Source organism: Notolepis coatsorum, assembly GCF_963971535.1.
Source record: "Notolepis coatsorum genome assembly, chromosome: 8".
Taxonomy (NCBI): domain Eukaryota; kingdom Metazoa; phylum Chordata; class Actinopteri; order Aulopiformes; family Paralepididae; genus Notolepis; species Notolepis coatsorum.
This window is the reverse complement of record NC_140172.1, coordinates 131,691,970-131,715,448: the sequence shown is the minus strand read 5'-3', so window position 1 is coordinate 131,715,448 and position 23,479 is coordinate 131,691,970. Positions and strand designations below refer to the sequence as shown.

General features: G+C 46.1%; 1 protein-coding gene across 1 annotated transcript in view; it reads left to right on the top strand.

Annotated features, from left to right (window-relative positions):
- The first annotated feature begins 705 nt into the window (after positions 1 to 705).
- LOC311233780 (short transient receptor potential channel 6-like) overlaps positions 706 to 23,479 on the top strand; it is a 44,208-nt gene continuing 21,434 nt past the window's right edge. Inside the window, 6 exon segments of the mRNA XM_084320800.1 lie at positions 706 to 851; positions 1,248 to 1,573; positions 3,482 to 3,611; positions 6,651 to 6,951; positions 8,722 to 8,907; positions 21,511 to 21,675. Coding sequence (XP_084176926.1) covers positions 727 to 851; positions 1,248 to 1,573; positions 3,482 to 3,611; positions 6,651 to 6,951; positions 8,722 to 8,907; positions 21,511 to 21,675 — 1,233 coding nt within the window. The 5' untranslated portion in view covers positions 706 to 726.

Here is a 23,479-nt window from a genome sequence, read left to right as displayed (position 1 = left end):
ATGCTGCAACAATTACCAATGTGTTTACACATGGCTTAATAAAGGAATCTGAATCTGAATGAGATGGCTAGCAGAATGTATTAAAGTCCCCATGAGATGGCTAGCAGAATGTATTAAATCCCCATGAGATGGCTAGCAGAATGTATTAAAGTCCCCTTGAGATGGCTAGCAGAATGTATTAAAGTCCACATGAGATGGTTAGCAGAATGTATTAAAGTCCACATGAGATGGTTAGCAGAATGCTATTTTATTCCTGTAAAAACAGGAAGCTAGGGAGGGACTTGTTGTGGATATTTATTGGCGTTTAGATTGAGGATACAGGTATCACCAGAGAGAGAGAGAGACAGAGAGAAAGTCAGATCACTCTTTAATTTGATTGAGAATATACTGCGTATGAGTGAGATTTGGAGACCCCTGGAGAGAGTGAGCCTGTGTGTTACATAACAGAGTAGTAAATAATAGTGACGTGTTTGGCTTCCTAAAAGGGCACTGGGCTGCTTTGTTGAGACAGTAGGAAGGCTGAGAGGGAGACAGTGTGTTCTGCCAGGTCAGTGGTGGAACAGAGAGGGAGACAGAGTGTGTTCTGCCAGGTCAGTGGTTGAACTGAGAGGGAGACAGAGTGTGTTCTGCCAGGTCAGTGGTGGAGCAGAGAGGGAGACAGACAGACTGACTGTGTTGGGGTTTGATCCCACGCTGGCAGTAAAGTGTTCTCAGCAGACCGACAGCATGATGAACCACAGACGGTCTGCGCTGGAGAGGAACCACCGCGTCACCCGCTCGTCTGCCGGGACCCTCCTGGTGCTGAGTGACCACCCGGGTGTGGACGACTGCTGCTCGGGAGGCCAGGCGGGGTGAGTCACTGTATACTGTCTTCACCAGGCGGGGTGAGTCTCTTTACTGTCTGCCTGTCTGTCTGTCTTCCAGCAGTAGCAGTGCAGAGAGACAACTCATGCCTGTCTGTCTGTCTGTCTGTCTTCCAGCAGTAACAGTGCAGAGAGACAACTCATGCCTGTCTGTCTGTCTTCCAGCAGTAGCAGTGCAGAGAGACAACTCATGCCTGTCTGTCTGTCTTCCAGCAGTAACAGTGCAGAGAGACAGCTCATGTCTGTCTGTCTGTCTGTCTGTCTGTCTGTCTGTCTGTCTGTCTGTCTGTCTGTCTGTCTGTCTGTCTGTCTGTCTGTCTGTCTGTCCTCCAACAGTAGCAGTGCAGAGAGACAACTCATGTCTGTCTGTCTGTCCTCCAACAGTAGCAGTGCAGACAGACAGCTCATGGCGAGGCAGATGGCTCAGAAGCGGCGCCAGGCTCTCCGAGGTCCCGCCTACATGTTCTCAGCTGCTCCCACCAGCCTGTCGGAGGCCGAGCAGCGCTTCCTGGATGCGGCTGAATACGGGAACATTCCAGAAGTGCGGCGCATGCTGCTACACATGCCCAGTCTGAACGTCAACACCGTGGACTACATGGGCCAGAATGCCTTGCAGCTGGCCGTAGCCAATGAGCACCTGGAGGTGACTGAGCTGCTGCTTGGGAAAGCTGACCTGGCCAGAGTGGGTGATGCTCTGCTGCTAGCCATCAGTAAGACCATTTAAAGAGCTCTGAGAGCATTCAGTCCATCAGTAAGACCATTTAAAGAGCTCTGAGAGCATTCAGTCCATCAGTAAGACCCTTTAAAGAGCTCTGAGAGCATTCAGTCCATCAGCAAGACCCTTTAAAGAGCTCTGAGAGCATTCAGTCCATCAATAAGACCCTTAAAGAGCTCTGAGAGCATTCAGTCCATCAGTAAGACCCTTTAAAGAGCTCTGAGAGCATTCAGGCCATCAGTAAGACCATTTAAAGAGCTCTGAGATCATTCAGTCCATCAGCAAGACCCTTTAAAGAGCTCTGAGAGCATTCAGTCCATCAGTAAGACCTTCTTTAAAGGGCTCTGAGAGCATTCAGTCCATCAATAAGACCCTTAAAGAGCTCTGAGAGCATTCAGGCCATCAGTAAGACCTTCTTAAAGACATCTGAGAGCATTCAGGCCAGTTGAGGTTCAGTTGAGGTGTTAGTAAAGAAGTAAAGGGTATGTGTTTGTACCCCAGGTAAATGGTATGTGTTTGTATGTAAAGGGTATGTGTTTGTACCCCAGGTAAAGGGTATGTGTTTGTATGTAAAGGGTATGTGTTTGTATCGTAGGTAAAGGGTGTGTGTTAGTAAAGGGTATGTGTTTGTACCCCAGGTAAAGGGTATGTGTTTGTACCCCAGATAAAAGGTATGTGTTTGTACCCCAGGTAAAGGGTATGTGTTAGTAAAGGGTATGTGTAAGTAAAGGGTATGTGTTTGTACCGCAGGTAAAGGGTATGTGTAAGTAAAGGGTATGTGTTTGTACCGCAGGTAAAGGGTATGTGTTTGTACCGCAGGTAAAGGGTATGTGTAAGTAAAGGGTATGTGTTTGTACCCCAGGTAAAGGGTAAGTGTAAGTAAAGGGTATGTGTTTGTACCCCAGGTAAATGGTATGTGTTTGTACCCCAGGTAAAGGGTAAGTGTAAGTAAAGGGTATGTGTTTGTACCCCAGGTAAATGGTATGTGTTTGTATGTAAAGGGTATGTGTTTGTACCCCAGGTAAAGGGTATGTGTTTGTATGTAAAGGGTATGTGTTTGTATCGTAGGTAAAGGGTGTGTGTTAGTAAAGGGTATGTGTTTGTACCCCAGGTAAAGGGTATGTGTTTGTACCCCAGATAAAAGGTATGTGTTTGTACCCCAGGTAAAGGGTATGTGTTAGTAAAGGGTATGTGTAAGTAAAGGGTATGTGTTTGTACCGCAGGTAAAGGGTATGTGTAAGTAAAGGGTATGTGTTTGTACCGCAGGTAAAGGGTATGTGTAAGTAAAGGGTATGTGTTTGTACCCCAGGTAAAGGGTAAGTGTAAGTAAAGGGTATGTGTTTGTATCCCAGGTAAATGGTATGTGTTTGTACCCCAGGTAAAGGGTAAGTGTAAGTAAAGGGTATGTGTTTGTACCCCAGGTAAATGGTATGTGTTTGTACCCCAGGTAAATGGTATGTGTTTGTACCGCAGGTAAAGGCTATGTGTTAGTAAAGGGTATGTGTAAGTAAAGGGTATGTGTTTGTACCCCAGGTAAAGGGTATGTGTTAATAAAGGGTATGTGTAAGTAAAGGGTATGTGTTTGTACCCCAGGTAAAGGGTATGTGTAAGTAAAGGGTATGTGTTTGTACCCCAGGTAAAGGGTATGTGTTTGTACCCCAGGTAAAGGGTATGTGTTAGTAAAGGGTATGTGTTAGTAAAGGGTATGTGTTTGTACCCCAGGTAAAGGGTATGTGTTTGTACCCCAGGTAAAGGGTATGTGTTAGTAAAGGGTATGTGTTTGTACCCCAGGTAAAGGGTATGTGTTAGTAAAGGGTATGTGTTTGTACCCCAGGTAAAGGGTATGTGTTAGTAAAGGGTATGTGTTTGTACCCCAGGTAAAGGGTGTGTGTTTGTACCCCAGGTAAAGGGTATGTTCGCATCACGGAGGCGCTGCTGACCCACCCTTCCTTCAGAGACTCCCGGCTGACAGCCAGTCCTGCTCAGGCCGACCTGCTGGACGACTTCTATGCTTACGACGAGGACGGGACACGGTAAGAGAGCAACACAACACTGAATGAAAATAAGGTATTATTATGTACCCTACCACTATGTACTATGTTACTATCCTTATACTACTACGATACTACTATGCACTCAGAGTGTAACACTCAAGTTCGACACTATTTGATGAACAATATCACTTAGCTGTCAGAAAGCAACGGGGGCAGCGTGTCCCTCCCACGCAGACCCTCGCCGCTGAGAGATCGCGCTGTGCACGATCCACTCTCAAGGAACACCTATGGGAGACTCCAATTCGAAACTGGCCCCTGTAAATGTCCTAACCCAACCCCCTCCAATGTACAGTAATTTACCTAGTATGGTTTTGTCAATATTCCAATGTACAGTTTTGCTTGTTTGTACAGTGTCCCCCCCCCCCCCCCCCCAACCCCCTCCAATGTAAATTACCTAGTATGGTTGTCAATATCCCAATGTACAGTTTTGCTTGTACAGTTGTACAGTGTTTCCCCCCCCAACCCCTCCCTACCCAACCCCCCCCCCACAGAACCCCACCCAACCTCCTCCAATGTACAGTTTCTACGTCAAATGTATATACTCCCTTTTCTGGACTATTTTTTGTATCACAAACAGTACTGTATTTGCAAATCTGGTATGTCATAAATGTATATATGTAGCAGTACTGTCTATCTGTATGTCATGTATGTCATCTATGTCCTGATGAATTGAAAATGGGGGACCCTGATGTAAACAAGACGAAAGTCTTTCTCTGGTCTGCATCCCCTTAACAATTGTGTGTATTGAGCTGTACTGTATTGTACCCATTCTGCAATCTGTTAATAAAGTTTTCAATCAATCAATCAATCAATGCAGGTGAAAAGATGCGACGGCTTCCTCCTCGAGTACCGGAGGGGACACGTGATGCAAGGCTTCGTCCACATTGCAGCCGGCCTGTGGGAGGCATGGCCTAACAGCGTTCGAGACAGGGGAGGGTAGAATTGGACAATACGAAATTGGGATGGGAGAAAAAATAGAAAATGGGAGAAAAAGTAGATAAAACAGAGCAGCGCTCTTAAAATTACAGTACATAGGAGGTAGTGAGATAAAATGTGCATAGAACTGACACACAAATTTGATAGGAAGTGTATAAAAGTAGGCAAGACCACCCGCATTTCATTGTATACTTGTATGCCGTGACAAATAAAACTCTTGACTTGACTTGAAAGGGTAAGAATAGTGCAGGTAAAGTACAATTTGGATGTCAGGATGTCCCTGATTTTTCATTCAAATGCCTGAGCAAAGAGATTTTTACGCTGTCTTTTGAAGATGTCTAGCGAGTTGGCTTCCCTGATTTTTTTGGGCAGTTTGTTCCATAGTTTTGGGGCGTAGTTGATAAAGGCTGCATCACAATCCTCTTTTGACTGTTTCTGGGAGCCTCTAGTGTAATGTAAATGTAATGTAAATGTAAATGAAAATGAAAATGAAAATGAAAATGTAAATGTAAATGACTAAATGTAAATGTAAATGACTAAATGAAAATGAAAATGTAAATGTAAATGACTAAATGTAAATGTAAATGACTAAATGAAAATGAAAATGAAAATGTAAATGTAAATGTAAATGTAAATGCCTAAATGTAAATGACTAAATGTAAATATAAATGTAAATGACTAAATGTAAATGTATGACTAAATGTAAATATAAATGTAAATGACTAAATATAAATGTAGATGACTAAATGTAAATGTTTAGGTACTTGCTGTGTTTAGCTGTTCAGAGTTATCTCTCTGGTTCCTCCAAGTTCTCTCAGGATGTGACCCCAGTGACCCTAACCCTCCAGGTTCTCTCAGGACTAGGGATGGGACTTTCTAGCAAAAGTGCTATTCGAAAATCGCTGGTACTTAAGATAGAATATTCAAATTTTCACCCCCCCCCCCCCCCCAAAAAAAATGTATATATAAAAAAATTTATATAATAATAATAAAATTTATCAGCTGACCGACAAATAATAAATCAAAATTACACCATTCACCATCGTAGCCTATAATAACAGCGTTGCATTGGCCTATCAACCGGCGTTAAACAAACAGAAACAGTAGCATGTGCATCTTTTTTTATCAATTAGGCTATGAGAATTAGGCTGCCTCTAAATATAAAAAGGAATTAAATAAGAATGTTTGCTTCAATAAAAAAAAAGGCATTTTATAAAAAAAAATATATATAATATTATATACTTTTTTTTTTTTTTTTACAAAACGGATATTCGATTGTAAAAAAATGAAATCGATCTTAATAACTGAATGACTATTCGAATTTTCGAATATTCGATCCCATCCCTACTCAGGACGTGACCCCAGTGATCCCAGTGACCTCTGTGTTCCTCCAGGTTCTCTCAGGACGTGACCCCAGTGACCTCTGTGTTCCTCCAGGTTCTCTCAGGACGTGACCCCAGTGACCTCTGTGTTCCTCCAGGTTCTCTCAGGACGTGACCCCAGTGACCTCTGTGTTCCGCCAGGTTCTCTCAGGACGTGACCCCAGTGACCTCTGTGTTCCTCCAGGTTCTCTCAGGATGTGACCCCAGTGACCTCTGTGTTCTGCCAGGTTCTCTCAGGACGTGACCCCAGTGACCTCTGTGTTCCTCCAGGTTCTCTCAGGATGTGACCCCAGTGACCTCTGTGTTCCTCCAGGTTCTCTCAGGATGTGACCCCAGTGACCTCTGTGTTCCTCCAGGTTCTCTCAGGACGTGACCCCAGTGACCTCTGTGTTCCTCCAGGTTCTCTCAGGATGTGACCCCAGTGACCTCTGTGTTCCTCCAGGTTCTCTCAGGACGTGACCCCAGTGACCTCTGTGTTCCGCCAGGTTCTCTCAGGACGTGACCCCATTGACCTCTGTGTTCCTCCAGGTTCTCTCAGGACGTGACCCCAGTGACCTCTGTGTTCCTCCAGGTTCTCTCAGGACGTGACCCCAGTGACCTCTGTGTTCCTCCAGGTTCTCTCAGGACGTGACCCCAGTGACCTCTGTGTTCCTCCAGGTTCTCTCAGGATGTGACCCCAGTGACCTCTGTGTTCCTCCAGGTTCTCTCAGGACGTGACCCCAGTGATCCTGGCCGCCCACTGCCAGGAGTACGAGATCGTCCACAACCTGCTGGGTAAAGGAGCTCGTATCGACCCTCCGCACGACTACTTCTGCTGCTGCGAGTCCTGTCACTACCAGCAGCAGTACGACTCCTTCAGCCACTCGCGGTCCAGGATCAACGCCTACAGGGGCCTGGCTAGTCCCGCCTACCTCTCCCTGTCCAATGAGGATCCTGTTCTGGCGGCCCTGGAGCTCAGCAACGAGCTGGCGGTGATGGCCAACATCGAGAAGGAGTTTAAGGTGTTGTGATGTGAAGTCTGTTCTGTGTCCACGTGACAGGATATTCTACTGTCGGCTTAACTGCCAAACTAGCTGACGGAGGCAACTTGGCCAACCAAAGATGTGCAATATTACCTTTAGATTAGATCCAAATGTATTGTCATCATGCAGCACAAGTACAGTACAATGAAAATTATTTTGGCATCCAACCAGAGTGCAAATGTAACAGTAAAGTGCAATAGTAATATATATATATATAATATATATATATATTATGTAAAGACACTATGGTAGTAAGTCATACTGGCCAGCAGCGTAGTAACAGTAGGTAAGGGATGCAGATATAGATCTACAGATATGTAAAAAGGATTATATGCAGATATGTACAGAGACAGATGTGGATAGATATATGAAATAAAATACAAAAAAAAAATCGAACCCTAACTAACCTTACTGTCATGCACTTGTCCTAATAAACTAACCTACACTGTAGCACGCAACACTTTGATGAACATTGTTACTCAGCTGATAGAGTTGTACCCTTCCTGATGACTTGTCGTACAGAACTTGTAAGTTGCTTTGGATAAAAGCGTCAGCTAAATGACTAAATGTAAATGTAAATGTAAATGATATATATATATACGATAAGAATAAATATATACTGTATATATGGTATATACAGCATTATTGTACGTGCTATCATACAGAGTTGTATGGGTTATATGCAGGTGTATACGTAGGTATATAGATGGAATATATGCAGGTATATTCAGACAGATGCGGATATACATTTGCGGTAAACATGAATATATAAATGTATATTGTATATGTATGTGTATATGTGTAATGTATGTGAAAGTCGGAAAAAGTCATCAGCACCTCGGACAGTTCCAGGAGTTGGGCCAGTTCAATGCCCAGGCCGTCGACTTGGTGGTGTTGAAGGATTAATTGCGGCTTTTCTCCAGTGCGTCCAGCTAGTTTTTTGTTGGATTGGCATGTCTAATAATGCTGTTATTATGAATACCTGTAGATGTAGGCCGGTCCTCTTTACCTATCCACTCGCTTTATGGTTAACGGGTACGTTAAATCAAACGTAACATTGTCCGCAGAGTAGGTCATGTTGACACAGTTTGATGAATGGCAGTTGAAACTTTCTACAACATTCTGTTTAGAATGCTCTCGACCAATCACAATGCCTGATCGGACCTACCTGTTGTTTAAAGATGGAATATATGCAGGTATATTCAGACAGATGTGGATATATATTTGCGGTAAACATGAATATATAAATTAAACTAAATAAGACTTGTGCACATCTAGTTGGACCCGGACTGGAGGTGCAGGTCAGCGCAAGAGAGATATATAAAGCTAAAAGAAGAATACCTTCAAAAGAAAGAAGGGACCGCACACTCATCAGGACTGGTTTTTGCTTTTTTTTATTGCACAACGCGTTTCGCATCTGCTTCCTCAGGTGCTATATTTTTTTTATGAATATATAAATGTATATATATATTTATGGTACAGTATATACAGCACTATTACTATCACAGACTTATATGGGTAGACTATAGTATGAGGTAGGTAGTTATGATTACCATGATTATTACAGTGTCATCATCATGCTGACAATCCAAAACCATGAAGTGGACATTTCTTTTACTTATATGAATTCCAGTTACAATGATAGATGAACATTCCAATGCAAATATCAGCTTGATATAATAGATGACATAATGGATAAATGTTAATTTTACAATATGAATATAACATTGCGGTGACGTCCTCTTGTAGAATGAGTATGGCCGCCTGTCCAGCCAGTGTAAGGACTACGTGGTGGGTCTGCTGGACCTGTGTCGCAGCACGGAGGAGGTGGAGGCCATCCTCAGCGGAGAGACGGACTCTGACGACAACTACGAGATGCCAGGACGCCCCTCACTCACCCGCCTCAAACTGGCCATCAAATACCAAGTCAAGAAGGTCAGGAAACTCAGTCAAATACCAAGTCAAGAAGGTCAGGAAACAAGGTCAAATACCAAGTCAAGAAGGTCAGGAAACAAGGTAAAATACCAAGTCAAGAAGGTCAGGAAACAAGGTAAAATACCAAGTCAAGAAGGTCAGGAAACTCAGTCAAATACCAAGTCAAGAAGGTCAGGAAACTCAGTCAAATACCAAGTCAAGAAGGTCAGGAAACTCAGTCAAATACCAAGTCAAGAAGGTCAGGAAACAAGGTAAAATACCAAGTCAAGAAGGTCAGGAAACTCAGTCAAATACCAAGTCAAGAAGGTCAGGAAACTCAGTCAAATACCAAGTCAAGAAGGTCAGGAAACTCAGTCAAATACCAAGTCAAGAAGGTCAGGAAACTCAGTCAAATACCAAGTCAAGAAGGTCAGGAAATTCAGTCAAATACCAAGTCAAGAAGGTCAGGAAACTCAGTCAAATACCAAGTCAAGAAGGTCAGTAAACTGGCCATCAAATACCAAGTCAAGAAGGTCAGGAAACTCAGTCAAATACCAAGTCAAGAAGGTCAGGAAACTCAGTCAAATACCAAGTCAAGAAGGTCAGGAAACTCAGTCAAATACCAAGTCAAGAAGGTCAGGAAACTCAGTCAAATACCAAGTCAAGAAGGTCAGGAAACAAGGTAAAATACCAAGTCAAGAAGGTCAGGAAACTCAGTCAAATACCAAGTCAAGAAGGTCAGGAAACTCAGTCAAATACCAAGTCAAGAAGGTCAGGAAACTCAGTCAAATACCAAGTCAAGAAGGTCAGGAAACTCAGTCAAATACCAAGTCAAGAAGGTCAGGAAACTCAGTCAAATACCAAGTCAAGAAGGTCAGGAAACTCAGTCAAATACCAAGTCAAGAAGGTCAGTAAACTGGCCATCAAATACCAAGTCAAGAAGGTCAGGAAACTCAGTCAAATACCAAGTCAAGAAGGTCAGGAAACTCAGTCAAATACCAAGTCAAGAAGGTCAGGAAACTCAGTCAAATACCAAGTCAAGAAGGTCAGTAAACTCAGTCATATACCAAGTCAAGAAGGTCTCTCTCTCTCTCTCTCTCTCTCTCTCTCTCTCTCTCTCTCTCTCACTCTCTCTCTCTCTCTCTCACTCTCTCTCTCTCTCTCTCTCTCTCTCTGTGCGCATGCGTGTGTTGCGGAGTGAGTGGTTGGAGCAAGGAAGGTTTGACTGAGCGGTTTGCGTGAGTTAAAACGTTCTGAAAGTTATTTCTATCTTCTATCTGTGTGTCTATTATATATGTACGTTTTGTTTGTCGTTGTCAGTGTTGTTAGTTTAGTGTTTGGTGTGTTTTGGAGCGAGTAGCAGCCACCAGTTCTGCTGGTCGGCATGCCGCCTGCAGCAATGGGGTTGGAGCGTCTGACGCGCAGACATGCTGTAAAGCTCTCCCCGGGACTAAATTGCACCGTGGAGGAATGCAGTTTAGCAGTCGGGCTATTGTGGGTCATGACAGTGTGAAATCTGCATCGCGGATGAACAACGCAGTTGTAATTATTTTGGATTGTGTAGATAAAGTTAATTTGGTTGTGGTGCAGGGAGTGGTAATTCAAGACACTTTTACCCCCGTGTTTCCACTAGTAAGCCCAGCACAAAGGATAACGATTTCCAACGTTCCTCCTTTCATCAGAAATGAGGTCCTGGAAAGGGAACTGGCTAGACACGGTCAGATAGTTTCCCCGGTGAAGATGATTTCTCTGGGTTGTAAATCCCCTCTGTTAAAGCATGTGTTATCTTTCAGAAGACAGGTTTTCATGATTTTGAAAAATGAAAAAAGTTATCTGAATTTATCCATGAATTTTAGAGTGGATGACTTTGATTATACTATTTATATAACTTCGGACACAATGAAATGCTTTGGGTGTGGGATGGAAGGTCACATGATCAGGTCCTGTCCTAATAAGAGGTCTAGGTCGTCTGATCAAACACCGCCATCACCCAGGGCAAGTCCAAGTGGCTCGAGCACCAACAAGGGTCGAGAGAGAACCTCTGGGAGGAAAGGGACAGGAGAAGGTCTGGTGGAGAAGACAGGACAAGGTGAGAAGGTGCAGGGGGGGAGAGGCCTGGTGGAGGGAGTAGAACAGGGTGAGCAGGTGCAGGAGGAGAGGAGGGGCCTGGTGGAGAAGACAGGACAAGGTGAGAATGTGCAGGGGGAGGGGGGGGCCTGGTGGAGAAGACGGGGGAGGGTGAGCAGGGGGAGGGGATAGACCTGGTAGAGGGGGCAGAACAGGGTGAACAGGGGGAGGGGATTGACCTGGTAGAGGGGGCAGAACAGGGTGAGCAGGTGCAGGAAGAAAGGAGAGGTTTGGTAGTGGAGGCAGGAGTAAATGTGAATTTTAATTGGAAAAAAGTGGAGAGAAAGGGAAAAGCAAAAGCTGTTGAGAAGGTCACTGTGGTCGAGGAGGGTGAAGAAGTGGGAGGTCAGAAGACAGGGGTCAGAGGTGAAGAAATAATCAGACTGGGCAAACGGGCTGGACCAGCTGCTGGAGAAGTAGAGTGTATCATAAATGAGGAGGAAATGGAACTTGATGCTGATGTTACCAAAATTTCCCAAAAAAGGAAAACTGAGGTCAGTCAATCTGACTCTAAATCAAAAAAAGAGTGCCAACCTGAGCAGGAGGTAGACAGTGACAGTGTAGACTCTGACTTCAGTGATGAGGTGGAGTCTCTGCCTCCCACTCAGTCTCAGGCTGACAGGAAGGATGGTTATTCTAGAATAAAAAGTTTTCTACAGGATACTAAAGGCTCAAGGGCAGTTAAGGTGGAAAGCTTTTTTCCTGACGTGAAGTTATTTGTTGAGTCCGCTAAGTGGTTAATGAAACGCAATGACACGAATGAAGAAGGTTTCTCTGATCAGGAGATTTATCGTTTAAGGCAGGGGTCAGCAACCTTTACTATCAAAAGAGCCACTTTTCCCCCCTCCCACAAAATAAAATGCTCAGGGAGCCGCACAACCTATTTACCCTTAAAATGAAGATAACACAGTGTATAACATTTTATATATCCCCAAGCATACCCCACATTTAGCATAAAACGCCTGACAATTGCATACCCAAAGTAATTTGCGATTTATTATACTTTATACTTATAGCACACAGTTTGTTGCATTAATGGAATTATAAAGCAACAAAAAGAAAAAGTTTGACTTTTTATTGCTGTTTTTACCTGTTATAACAAAGGAAAACCTCAAACTCTTATGAAGAGGAGAAAAAAGACTGGCTGTGTAGACCTATTTTTAAATAAAACACAGAAGAGGAGACAAAACACTGGTGTCTGTAGACCGACTTTGAAATAAAACCCTGAACTATTCAGGTATAGTCCTTCCCTTATTTGTGGAACATTTATAAAATAAAAAGTCGTCCACTTTAAAAAAAAGACTACCATGTGTAGACCTACTTTGAAATAAAACACAGAAAAGGAGAGAAAACACTGGCATCTGTAGACCTACGTTGAAATAAAACCCTGAACTATGCAGCTATATTTGAGTCCTTCCCTTATTTGTGGAAAATCTATAAAATAAAAAGTAAAATTTTCGTTGTTCGCAAATTTCGCACCACATATCAGGCATACAGGTAAGCCTGCATCGTTAGTCGTGAAAGCAAATTAATCTGTCCACGCTGAATTAAACCCTCTATTTTCCTCAGACTTTTTTTGGATTTAGGTTAGCTTACTGAGGGGTCGGAAACTCAAGATTAGCCACTTGCAGACGGCAGGGAGAGGTGCGGGGTGTGACGTACTGTATATTTTAGTTGATGAAATATTTTTGTTGACTAAATATTTTAGTTGATGAAATATTTTTTCATTTCAGTGTCACAGTATGACATCGATCTCCAAAATAATAGAAAAAAGGGCCAGGGAGCCGCAGCTGATTGGCTAAAGAGCTGCATGCGGCTCCGGAGCCGCAGGTTGCCGACCCCTGGTTTAAGGAAACATGTTTAAGTTATCTGGTCTCCTTTTAATATTTTATGTCCTGCAGTTTGGATATTTTCTCATGGCAGAATTTAAAGTAGGTACCCTAAATTTAAATGGTGCAAGAGATGATGCAAAGAGGGCATCTCTTTATCAACTAATGGATTTAAAGAATATTGATGTGATGCTTGTCCAAGAGACACACAGCACTGAGGATAATACAGTGGCTTGGAAAAGAGAATGGAAGGGAGAAATTGTTTTAAGCCATTTTATTTTCCAGAATTTTTTTGCCACAGTCATGTGAGATTGAGGAGGTTGTAAAGGGGCGTCTTTTAAAAGTAAGAGTATTATATGAGATGGTGAAAATGGTATTTATTGTTGTTTATGCCCCAAATGTTGGTTTGGAAAGAATGTGTTTTTTAGATTCTTTGGCTGATGTTATTAAGGGTTGTGATAATGAAGAGTTCTGTATCGTTAGTGGCTTAGCTTGGCATCGCCTTCTGCACTATCTCGCGTACGTGCTCGCGTACGTGCACGCGTACTGAATAAACCACAAATGTACCTCTAATACCAGTATTAGTCTGACCACACCCCTCATCAGCTTACCTTCATAAGCAGGTGTGTGGTCACCTGCTCTCCTCCTTCTCGCTTTCACCACAAGGAAGAGGTGCCTCGGTAGATCCCCACACTTGACACCATGATGGAAGAAATTGGATTAGGAACAGCTTGGGAAACAAGGATACGTTGACATCATATCTTTATTTTCTCTCTCACTATTTTCGAGAAAATACGGCGATATTGTCTTCGTACTGGAGTGTCTAGAAGATGATGATCATTCTACAAACCCTCCACCGGTTTTCGTATTGGGAGCACGCCGCTGCATGCTTCTCAACTGCAGTTCCTTGCTGTGTTTGTTGGGGTGAAACCTGTCAGGCCACAGCTGAACTGTCGGACATGCCGCTGTTGTGAGGAGCGGTGCGTTCCAGGTTGGGTGAGTAGTGTTTGCTGGCGGGCTCCACTTGTCTGTTAGTGCTATGGGGGCTACTAGACAAAGTTTATGGAAACCGGCCCCAGGCTAGGGTCCTTTGTTTAGCCGTCTAGGCGACAGAAGGCCTTGGTCTGGCGACCATTATAGTTTTAACTAGTGGGCCGCGACCATTGACACTGGTGATCCCTGTGTGTTCTGGACGAGTGGATTCTCTCTGTCACCGTGTTAAGACCCCATCTTTCATATCCAAATGAGAGTATTCCTTCACGAGGGGATATGTGCATGTAATGTGCGATAGCGGCAGATTCATGTTCAAAGTCAGCTATACAGGCCAGTTGGTACTGTGCTGATTCCGCCGGACGTGTTATTGTCACCGTTGTGAAGCGGTGTTGACGTCTTGTTTTCTCTTTTCTCTTAAAAAGTGAGGAGGGTTCAGAACGGCGGCCTGTCTGGGTGAGTGTTATGTCATTGTTTACATGTTCATAGCTTACGGTTAGCCGGTCGGTGGCCTGGCGCGGGGTAGCTTGGCTTCTCGCGCGCCGCCGGGAGCTCGCTCCTGATCGCGTGCGTCGTAGATCGGCGTCTCGCGAGCGGAAGCGATAGCACCCGAACGGTTGGAGCAGCCGTTAGCTTGATGCTATTCTGTTGAACGTGCTTTGATTTTTAACATGTTTTACACTCTTGACCACGACGTCATCCTTGACAGGGGATGTTCGTCAACCCTGCCTGAGCCTAGACGGGGATTGCGTCAACAAAGAGGGCTGTGTTCTACGGTGGCTTGTGACTGCACTTCGCTGATCTGCGTTCCGGGCAGGTACGGGGTTGGCCAGACCCTCATAACACGTCTTCTGGTTTTACCTTGCTAAATGTATTGTGAATGACGGTGTTTTTTCCCAAAACGTGTGTTGTTGCAATGCATTTGAGATACGTTGCGGGTTGTGTGTGAGCTGTTTTTGTCACTGGCAGTAGCTTCTCCGTGCAGGTCGTGATGTATTGATCTGGTTGTTGTGTGAGAAACATCATGGTGTTTATGTGTACCGTGTACTCACTACTAAGGCAACTAACCTATGAAGCTATGCTTGGTGACGAGTGAGTAAAAGAATGTTCTTTCTCAGACTGTAATGACAATGGACAGTGAGTTCACACATTAACAGGTTTTCCTGTTTTAACTGGCCGTATTGAGGGTAAAATAGGAGGATTGTGTTTTTCCCCCCCCGGTTCCCTGGGGACTTTATCACCTCCTATCAGACATGTTGTGCATTAATTGTGTCTTTTGTGTGGTAGGGATACGATGTAACTCTCAGCTTGATTGCTGAGGTTGTGCTAAATCTGCTGGAGAAACTTATTTCCTAAAGGGAAATTGGTTTGGTTGCTGTCATGTGTGCTTAGCAAGGCCTGTGGTCGATACTAATCAAGAATGATGTATTCTCTCATTGTGATGATGATGGGTTGTGTGTGTCATGTGACCTACAACTGGGTTGTACTGGCCACAGAAGCACATGTGTATGTTGGACCGGGGTTCTTAGAGCCCTCTCTATTCGGTGTTTTTCCTTAGTAAAAATCAGATAGCAGGTTAGCTCGTGCGCTGTGTGGAGCTGTGAAACGCTTCATAGAGCTGACTATGACTGTGTCATATTCTCTTTTTGTCGTTACGTCGTATCATGGGTGTGGGGTCGTAAAGGGGTGAACTGGTAACCTTTCCTCTCCCCATTGTTCTGTCGGTCAGGGGTACACCCCCTGTCCTTCAAGGTTCCCGTCACGTGGCGGTTCGGCACGTTACGGGGGGGGGGGGGGGGGGGGGGGGGGGAGGGAGTTCCTGGTCCCACGGCCTGGTATATTGGGCGTGTGCACCGCAGGAATTCCCCCGCCATAGAGTACGTCACCGTGCGCGTCTCTGTTGGTAGGACTTCCGTGTGCTGTTCAGGTCCATGTGATGGATCTGTTTTCAGGGGGGGTGGTCAGGGCTCCTCCTCACCAAGCGCCTACTCAGGCCTTCTGTGAGTTCGGACTCCTTCTTCCATGTGATCCATGTGAGGAAGCCTCCATCAGAGTACAGAGCCTTCCTCCTCAGATTGTCAAAGTGAGTGGACCCTCTAGAAGGGTCCTTTTCTATTGTATGTATATTCGATTCAATTCGTTTATTGAGTGTGTATGGGTTCGGTGCCTCTTCCCCGGAGGCCCTAAAACCAGTTTTTTACATGGCTCAAGGTGCAATATATTCTTTTCAATCTGTACAGCTCGCGTGGGAAGTCTCTCTGGGGATCCCCGTCTCTTTCCTATGGGAGGGTGGTGGGATGTAAAAATGTGAAAATTTTTTACCCCGGCTGTGTAGACTGGGATACATACTGTTGATGCTTCCTTCTTTCTATTCCAGAAGTGTTGGAGTTAGGGAGTGTCACACCCCTCTTGTCGTTCCCCTGGGCGCCTTGGGGATTCAATGACAGGTCTAAATAGCCTGTTCATTGATGGGGGTGTGTCCCGACGCACGTATAGTGCTAGCTCGCTGTAAACAGGCGATTGACTGGCACGCCTTAGTTGCTTGTGGTTGAAACAGCGTTTTTATAAAGCAACTGAGATGGGGGTTTTTCCTCTTCCGGCGACCACATCCCATGACCTGGGTGGGTTGTCGACGGATCCTCGTTCATGTCTGGGGGATGATGACGGGATGGATCTGAACATATGTAGTGGGGTCTCACGCCCTTGGGGTGGGCCACCAGGCGCGGTTCGTCCCGACGTCTGGGTGGCGCCTTCTTTTCATGTTAAGATCAACACGCATATCTGCCCTTCTCCTGGAGTAGGCATGTCGGCGTGGTTAGGGCACGGGACTGGTTCTGGTCACGCTGGTCCAGATCAGTTGAACCCGTTGTCCGCCGGGGATGCAGATCTGCTGTTCTGGTACCCTGAGGGACTTGGGCTTTTTTCAGGGGGAAAAATGCCAGGTCGGTCTGGGTGTCACAGGGTTAAGCGCTATGGAGACCCTGGTTGGGTATGTTTTTACTCAGCACTGTCGTCATGGCTTACAGCCATGCCATTCTGTACGCGCTCGATCTCGTCGGATCTCGGCCGCTACACAGGTTGGTCCTGGTTAGTACTTGGTTGGGAGACCGCCGGGGAATACCAGGTACGGTGTGCTTAGGGGCTGGTTCTCCATTGTTTTTCGCTCCTCTCTCACGCATGGCGAAGAGGGGCCTGTGGGGGTGGTTTTTTGACCTCCTCTGGTGACCCTGTGCTTCCCGTACCGCCAGGCCCGGTCCGAAGTGATGTTTGCGACCCGTAGGCCTGGGTTAACCCTTTTTGGAAACTGAAACACTTGTACTGCGGTATAGCCGGTGTATACCCGCAGGTGTGTTTTGGAGTTTTTTCTTGAGGGGTTATAGGAACAACCACCGCATTGGGTAACACCGAGGTGGTTGATTCCCTGGTGTGTTGGAGCAGTGTCAACTCCCGGGTTCACCGGTTGAGGGTGCCCCTGCACGTTCATGACGTCTGCCAATCGTGTCAGCCTTCTCTGCCTCGACCCCTCTGGGTGGGGGTTGTTAAATGGAGGCTTGGTCATGCAACACCGCCAGCTTACGCTCCTTCCGCCGGGGCGGCTGTGTTCAGCTGTCCCCTCTGGCGCCTGTCTCGTCCGCAGTCTCCAGGCTAGGGTTAACAGCCTGTTGCCTGGTTTTTCCCCGGTGCGCTGCCTGCTTCCGTTGGTTAACCTTTTTTGTGTGCTTACGGCCATGCTGACTGCCTATTCTGCAGGGTCAGTGTGCCAGGCGGTGTACTATTGGGGGGACGGGGCCCGCTCGGCTTACTGGCCTGGTTGGTTCCGCCTGGGAATACCAGGTGCAGTAACTGAGGGGCCTTTGTCCGAATACGCTGGCGATGTGGGGGGCGGGGCACTACGTGCCCACCTGGTGGGGTCTTGATGCTGGCATCATGGACTTCTCCGGGCCCCCATTCCAGGGAGTCCAGTCCTTTTGGTGGGTCTGGGTCTGCCTTCGTGCTCCGCTGCTACGGCCTTGCCACGGGGTTGGGTTTGCCCTTGACCCCGTGATTCTGGGGGCAGTGACGAGGTTGTTCCTCCGTTCGTTCCCGGGTGGCATGCGGGTTGTGCGTGTGTGTAGTCGTGGGTCAAGCCACGGTCTGCTCACCCTGTGCGTTGAGTTGCTTGAGTGCCTCTTCGCACGGTCGGGTCCGTCGCCCTCCCGTGACGTCCCTAATAGGGGGGCTACCCTCCATTAGGGGGGGTCGGGGGGGCTCGGCCCTCCCTGTTCTGATGGTTTTGGGGGGCTGTCAGCGGGGTGTATTTGTCAGCCAAGTGGCTCCGCTTGGCCTCCCTTGTGCAGAAGGCGATGCCAAGCTAAGCCACTAACGATACAGAACGTTAGGTTATGACTATAACCAAGTTCTGTTAGTTAGGGGCGATGCTTGGCATCGGACGCCGCTGCAGCCCTTGTCCTCACCTTGTGGTGAAAGCTTGGGAAGGAGGAGAGCAGGTGACCACACACCTGCTTATGAAGGTAAGCTGATGAGGGGTGTGGTCAGACTAATACTGGTATTAGAGGTACATTTGTGGTTTATTCAGTACGCGTGCACGTACGCGAGCACGTACGCGAGATAGTGCAGAAGGCGATGCCAAGCATCGCCCCTAACTAACAGAACTTGGTTATAGTCATAACCTAACGTTTTCATTTCTGGGAGGGGATTTTAACTGTACTGTTAACCCAGTTTTAGATAGGAACCATCAAGAGCCTCACTCTGCATCTCGTAGTCGTCTCTAGGGTGATTGAGACGTATGAGCTGCGATGTGTGGAGACGATTGCATCAAAAGCAGAGGCAATACACATGGGTTCACACTAGAGATAATTTATTATCATTGGCCAGACTTGATCGGTTTTATTGTTTTAAACACAATTTTAGTGTTTTTAACAATTGTTATATAACCCCTGTTGGTTTTACTGACCATTCTCTTGTGTACTGCTCTGTTTTTATCAAGTGTGTAAAGCCACAAAGTGCTTACTGGCATTTGAATACGTCTCTTTTAACTGATCAAAATTATAGGGACGCTTTTACCTTCTTATGGAAGGTTCATAAGCAGACAAAGGCCAGTTTTACCTCACTACAGCAGTTGTGGGATGTGGGGAAGTGCAAGATTAAGCAGTTCTGCCAACAGTACACTCTAAATGTTACCAGAGATATCGCCAGATCTATGAAGGCTCTGGAGATTGATGTGGAGGAGCTTCAAGAGCTAGCAGAATCCACAGGAGATCGAGGCCATATTGGAGCTCTCAAAGCTAAAAAGTCTGCTCTGGCTGACCTGTTAGGTATTTCAGCACAGGGTGCTCTGGTGAGGTCACGTTTCAGAAACATCTCGGAGATTGATGCATCTTCCCGTTTCTTTTTCGGTCTGGAGCGCAAGAATGGGCAGAAGAGGCTCATCCACAGCATGCGCTCAGACACAGGTCAGATACTGTCTGAGTCCACTGATATCAGGAGGCAGGCTGTGGGTTTTTATAGTACCCTCTTCCAGTCTGAACTTGGAGAGGAGCAGGAGGAATCTCATGGTTTCTATGAAGGCCTACCAAAGGTAGAGAAAGAGTCCAGTGCAGAGCTGGAGGCGGATGTGTCTCTTGATGAGCTCCATACTGCCCTGCAGAGCATGGAAAATCGGAAAGCTCCGGGTATAGACTATAGACGGACTACTACTAGAGTTCTATAAGACCATGTGGGCAGTGTTGGGGGAAGATCTCCTGATGGTGCTCAGAGACAGTCTTATTGGAGGACAGCTGCCGCTGAGCTGCAGGAGGGCAGTACTCACACTGTTGCTAAAGAAGGGAGACCTAATGGAGATCAGGAACTGGAGACCTGTCTCACTTTTGTGTACAGAATACAAGCTCCTCTCCAAGGTACTAGCTACCAGGCTGAGAGAGGTAATGGGGCAGGTGATCCATCGTGACCAGACCTATTGTGTGCCTGACAGGTTGGTCAGTGACAATGTTTTTCTGATTCAGGATTTTTTGGACATCTCTAGTGCATTGGGTTTGGAAACTGGTCTTATTTCCATAGATCAGGAAAAGGCTTTTGACAGGGTTGAACACCAGTACTTGTGGAAAACTCTAGAGGCCTTTGGTTTCAGCCCAAGTCTCATAGCCAAGATCAAGGCCTTGTACAGTAACATTGAGAGTGTGCTAAAGATTAATGGTGGTTTGAGTGCTCCTTTTAAAATCCAGAGGGGTATTAGGCAAGGGTGTTCTTTGTCGGGAATGCTGTATTCCCTGGCATTTGAACCCCTGCTACACAGACTCAGGGCAGGCATCTCTGGGGTAATTGTCCCTGGATGCATTGCACCTTTTAAGCTATCAGCATATGCAGATGACTTGGTTATTTTTATAAATAAACAGGAGGACATCAATGTGTTAGTTGAAAATGTGGGACGTTTTGCTTTGATTTCATCGGCTTAGGTCAATTGGGGGAAGAGAGAAGCACTCATGGTGGGTATGTTGAGTAGCAGACTCACTTTACCAGGGGGCCTGCATTGGAAAAATGGAGGTTTCAAATATCTGGGAGTGTTTTTAGGGGATGAGACTTTTAAAAGAAAAAATTGGGAAAACGTACTAGAAATAGCTCAAGGCCGTTTAAATAAATGGAAATGGATTGTACCGAACATGTCGTATAGGGGCCGTGTTCTAGTAATCAATAACCTAGTGTCTTCTAAACTGTGGCATCGTCTGATGTGTGTTGATCCCCCAATAGACCTTCTCCCTAAACTTCAAGCTTGCTTTTTAGATTTTCTCTGGGACAAGCTGCACTGGGTGCCCCAGAGTGTTTTGTACATGCCCAAGGAGGAGGGTGGGCAGGGTCTTGTGCATCTGTGCAGTAGGGGTGCAACTTTTCGACTCCAGTTCATTCAGAGACTTTTTTATGGACCAAAAGACTTGGTGTGGAGGCCGGTGGCTTGTGCCATACTGCAACAGCTTGGAGGACTGGGACTGTCGAATTCTCTGTTTTTAATGGATTTTAGCGGTGCTCGGTTAAATGTTCTACCTGTTTTTTACAGTGTACTTTTTAAAACATGGAGTTTGTTCGATAAAGGACCGCTGGATTACTCGAAGTCACTGTTCTGGCTTTTGAAAGAGCCAATTATGCTGAGAGCACGTTTGGACGTAGCTGGTGGGCCGGGACTGACACTTTCCGGGCAGCTCTGCAAGTCAAAGATCACCACACTGGGCCATGTTGTGGACTTGACAGGAGCAAACATGGACAATGCTGCTGCTCTTGCTTCACGCTTGGAGGTGAAATCCATCAGGACGGTCAGCTTGATGCTGGGAAAATGGAAGCAGGGGCTCAGTGAGATAGAACGTCGCATGTTGACAGAGTTTTAAAACGGGTCTCTTCGTCCTAGTGATGAGGATCTGTTTCCTACGTTTAAGCTGCAGCCTGATTTAAAAAATTGCACAGGGCCTCTTTATAAATCAATTTATAAATAAAGTGTAGTTAAAATTCAAAATTCTCTCTCTCTCTCTCTCAGTTTGTGGCCCCATCCTAACTCTCTCTCTCTCTCTCTCTCTCTCTCTCACTCTCTCTCTCTCTCTCTCTCTCTCTCTCTCTCTCTCTCTCTCTCTCTCTCTCTCTCTCTCTCTCTCTCTCTCTCTCTCTCTCTCTCTCTCTCTCTCTCTCTCTCTCTCAGTTTGTGGCCCATCCTAACTGTCAGCAGCAGTTATTGACTATCTGGTATGAGAGCCTACCAGGCCTGAGGCAGCAGACGACAGCAGTCAAGCTCCTGGTGGTGCTGGGCGTGGCAGTGGGCCTACCTGTGCTGGCCCTGGCCTACTGGATCGCCCCCTGCAGCAAGGTAGCTATACACCCTAACCCTGCCTGGTCTGGCCCTGGCCTACTGGATCGCCCCCTGCAGCAAGGTAGCTATACACCCTAACCCTGCCTGGTCTGGCCCTGGCCTACTGGATCGCCCCCTGCAGCAAGGTAGCTATACACCCTAACCCTGCCTGGGCTGGCCCTGACCTACTGGATCGCCCCCTGCAGCAAGGTAGCTATACACCCTAACCCTGCCTGGTCTGGCCCTGGCCTACTGGATCGCCCCCTGCAGCAAGGTAGCTATACACCTTCATCTTCAGATCTTCTCCGCTCACGAGTGGTGTTCGCCCTGATCTTAGATCAGTTTCTGTTGTTTGGTTTACATCCATCCCTCATAGAGGCTTCCCTGTCAGCGGCAGGTTATTTATTGTTGCGCTGCCACGTGAGATGCTTCATCAAATTAGATGTCGTATTTTTCACGGTTGCAAACCTTTTGCTCCCCCCACATAGTTTACAACGGACAGCTACTGAACGTTGTAACGTGTCTGACTGTGTGACATCAACTTGTCAGCATGAAATGACTGCACCAGGAACCCTAACCCTAACCCTAACCCCAGGAGCCTAGCAAGTCGCTGATCAGACGCTGCCGCTCTTCTGCTGCACACCCATTTATTATCAAAAACACATAATTAGGTCTATGACCATACGATGCCTGGTCATACGGCATTCATTTAATGTACATACAGTATATCAACAAATCGTTTTACAGACACAAGCCACATCGTTACTATAGAACTAGACTGCTGGACAGGTGGACAGGAAGTGAAGTGAGTCACTGGCTTAAGTTAAATAAAATTAAACCCTACATCAAGTACAAACAATGGAGCGCCACTTAGTGACTAAACATGGCACTGCAACTAAATAAATAATAACATTTTCTCCATGCTGCTTTTTGTCTAGTAGCTGCCGGCCCACGCGCCATCTACCAAGGACCGGTTAGTTAGTTGTACGATGGTCTCTTGACTGACACAGAGACACGTTTTAGTTAACTAGCCTGGTTAGTTGAACGATGGTCTGACACTGATACACTTGTGGTCTTGTATAGGGATGTCCCAATCGCATTTTTTTGCTCCCGATCCGATCCCGATCATGTGATTTTGAGTATCTGTCGATACCGATCTTTCCCGATCCGATCTTTCACATTAGTAACCAATTTGACGCGTTTTTGTCAGAAACTGGCCCATCTGTTCCCTCAATAGCCCCAGTCGAGCGCGCCAGCTCGCATTACATTCACCATACGAGAAATATTCAAAGTTTCAATCTGTTTGCACATTTTGTATACATTCACAGTGTTCGACTTACATAATGATTTGCTCCATTTTGGTCTGAAACGCAGACGAATAATCCTCACAAAGCGAATGTTGACGTTATCCAGGTGAACGTTCTTCATTCAAGCGAGGCATTCAAAACAGCTGTTTGGCAAAGCACCAGCCGTCCCCCATTCCTTTGCTCGCTCTAGTCGCATAACGTTGAACGCACGCGGAACGTCCGCCTTGCAAACATTGCAACTGGCTATTGGACTGGCTTCGGTTTCAATTTTAAAATGCTTCCAAACTTCTGACATTTTGTCTAGCTGCTCAGGTGTTACGAGTTATCAGGTGGACATAACCTGCCGGTGTTTTGGGAGCGTTCGGGAGCTTGTAGGTGTGAGGTTCTCCTCTCCCTGGACCTTTAATTCCTGTTCCCTGTACTTTAATTCCCTGTCTCCTCACTTCTCTAGCCCCCACCCTCGCGTTCGTTTGCTCTTCAGCAGCCACACCCTTGGACTACCTGTCATTATGTGT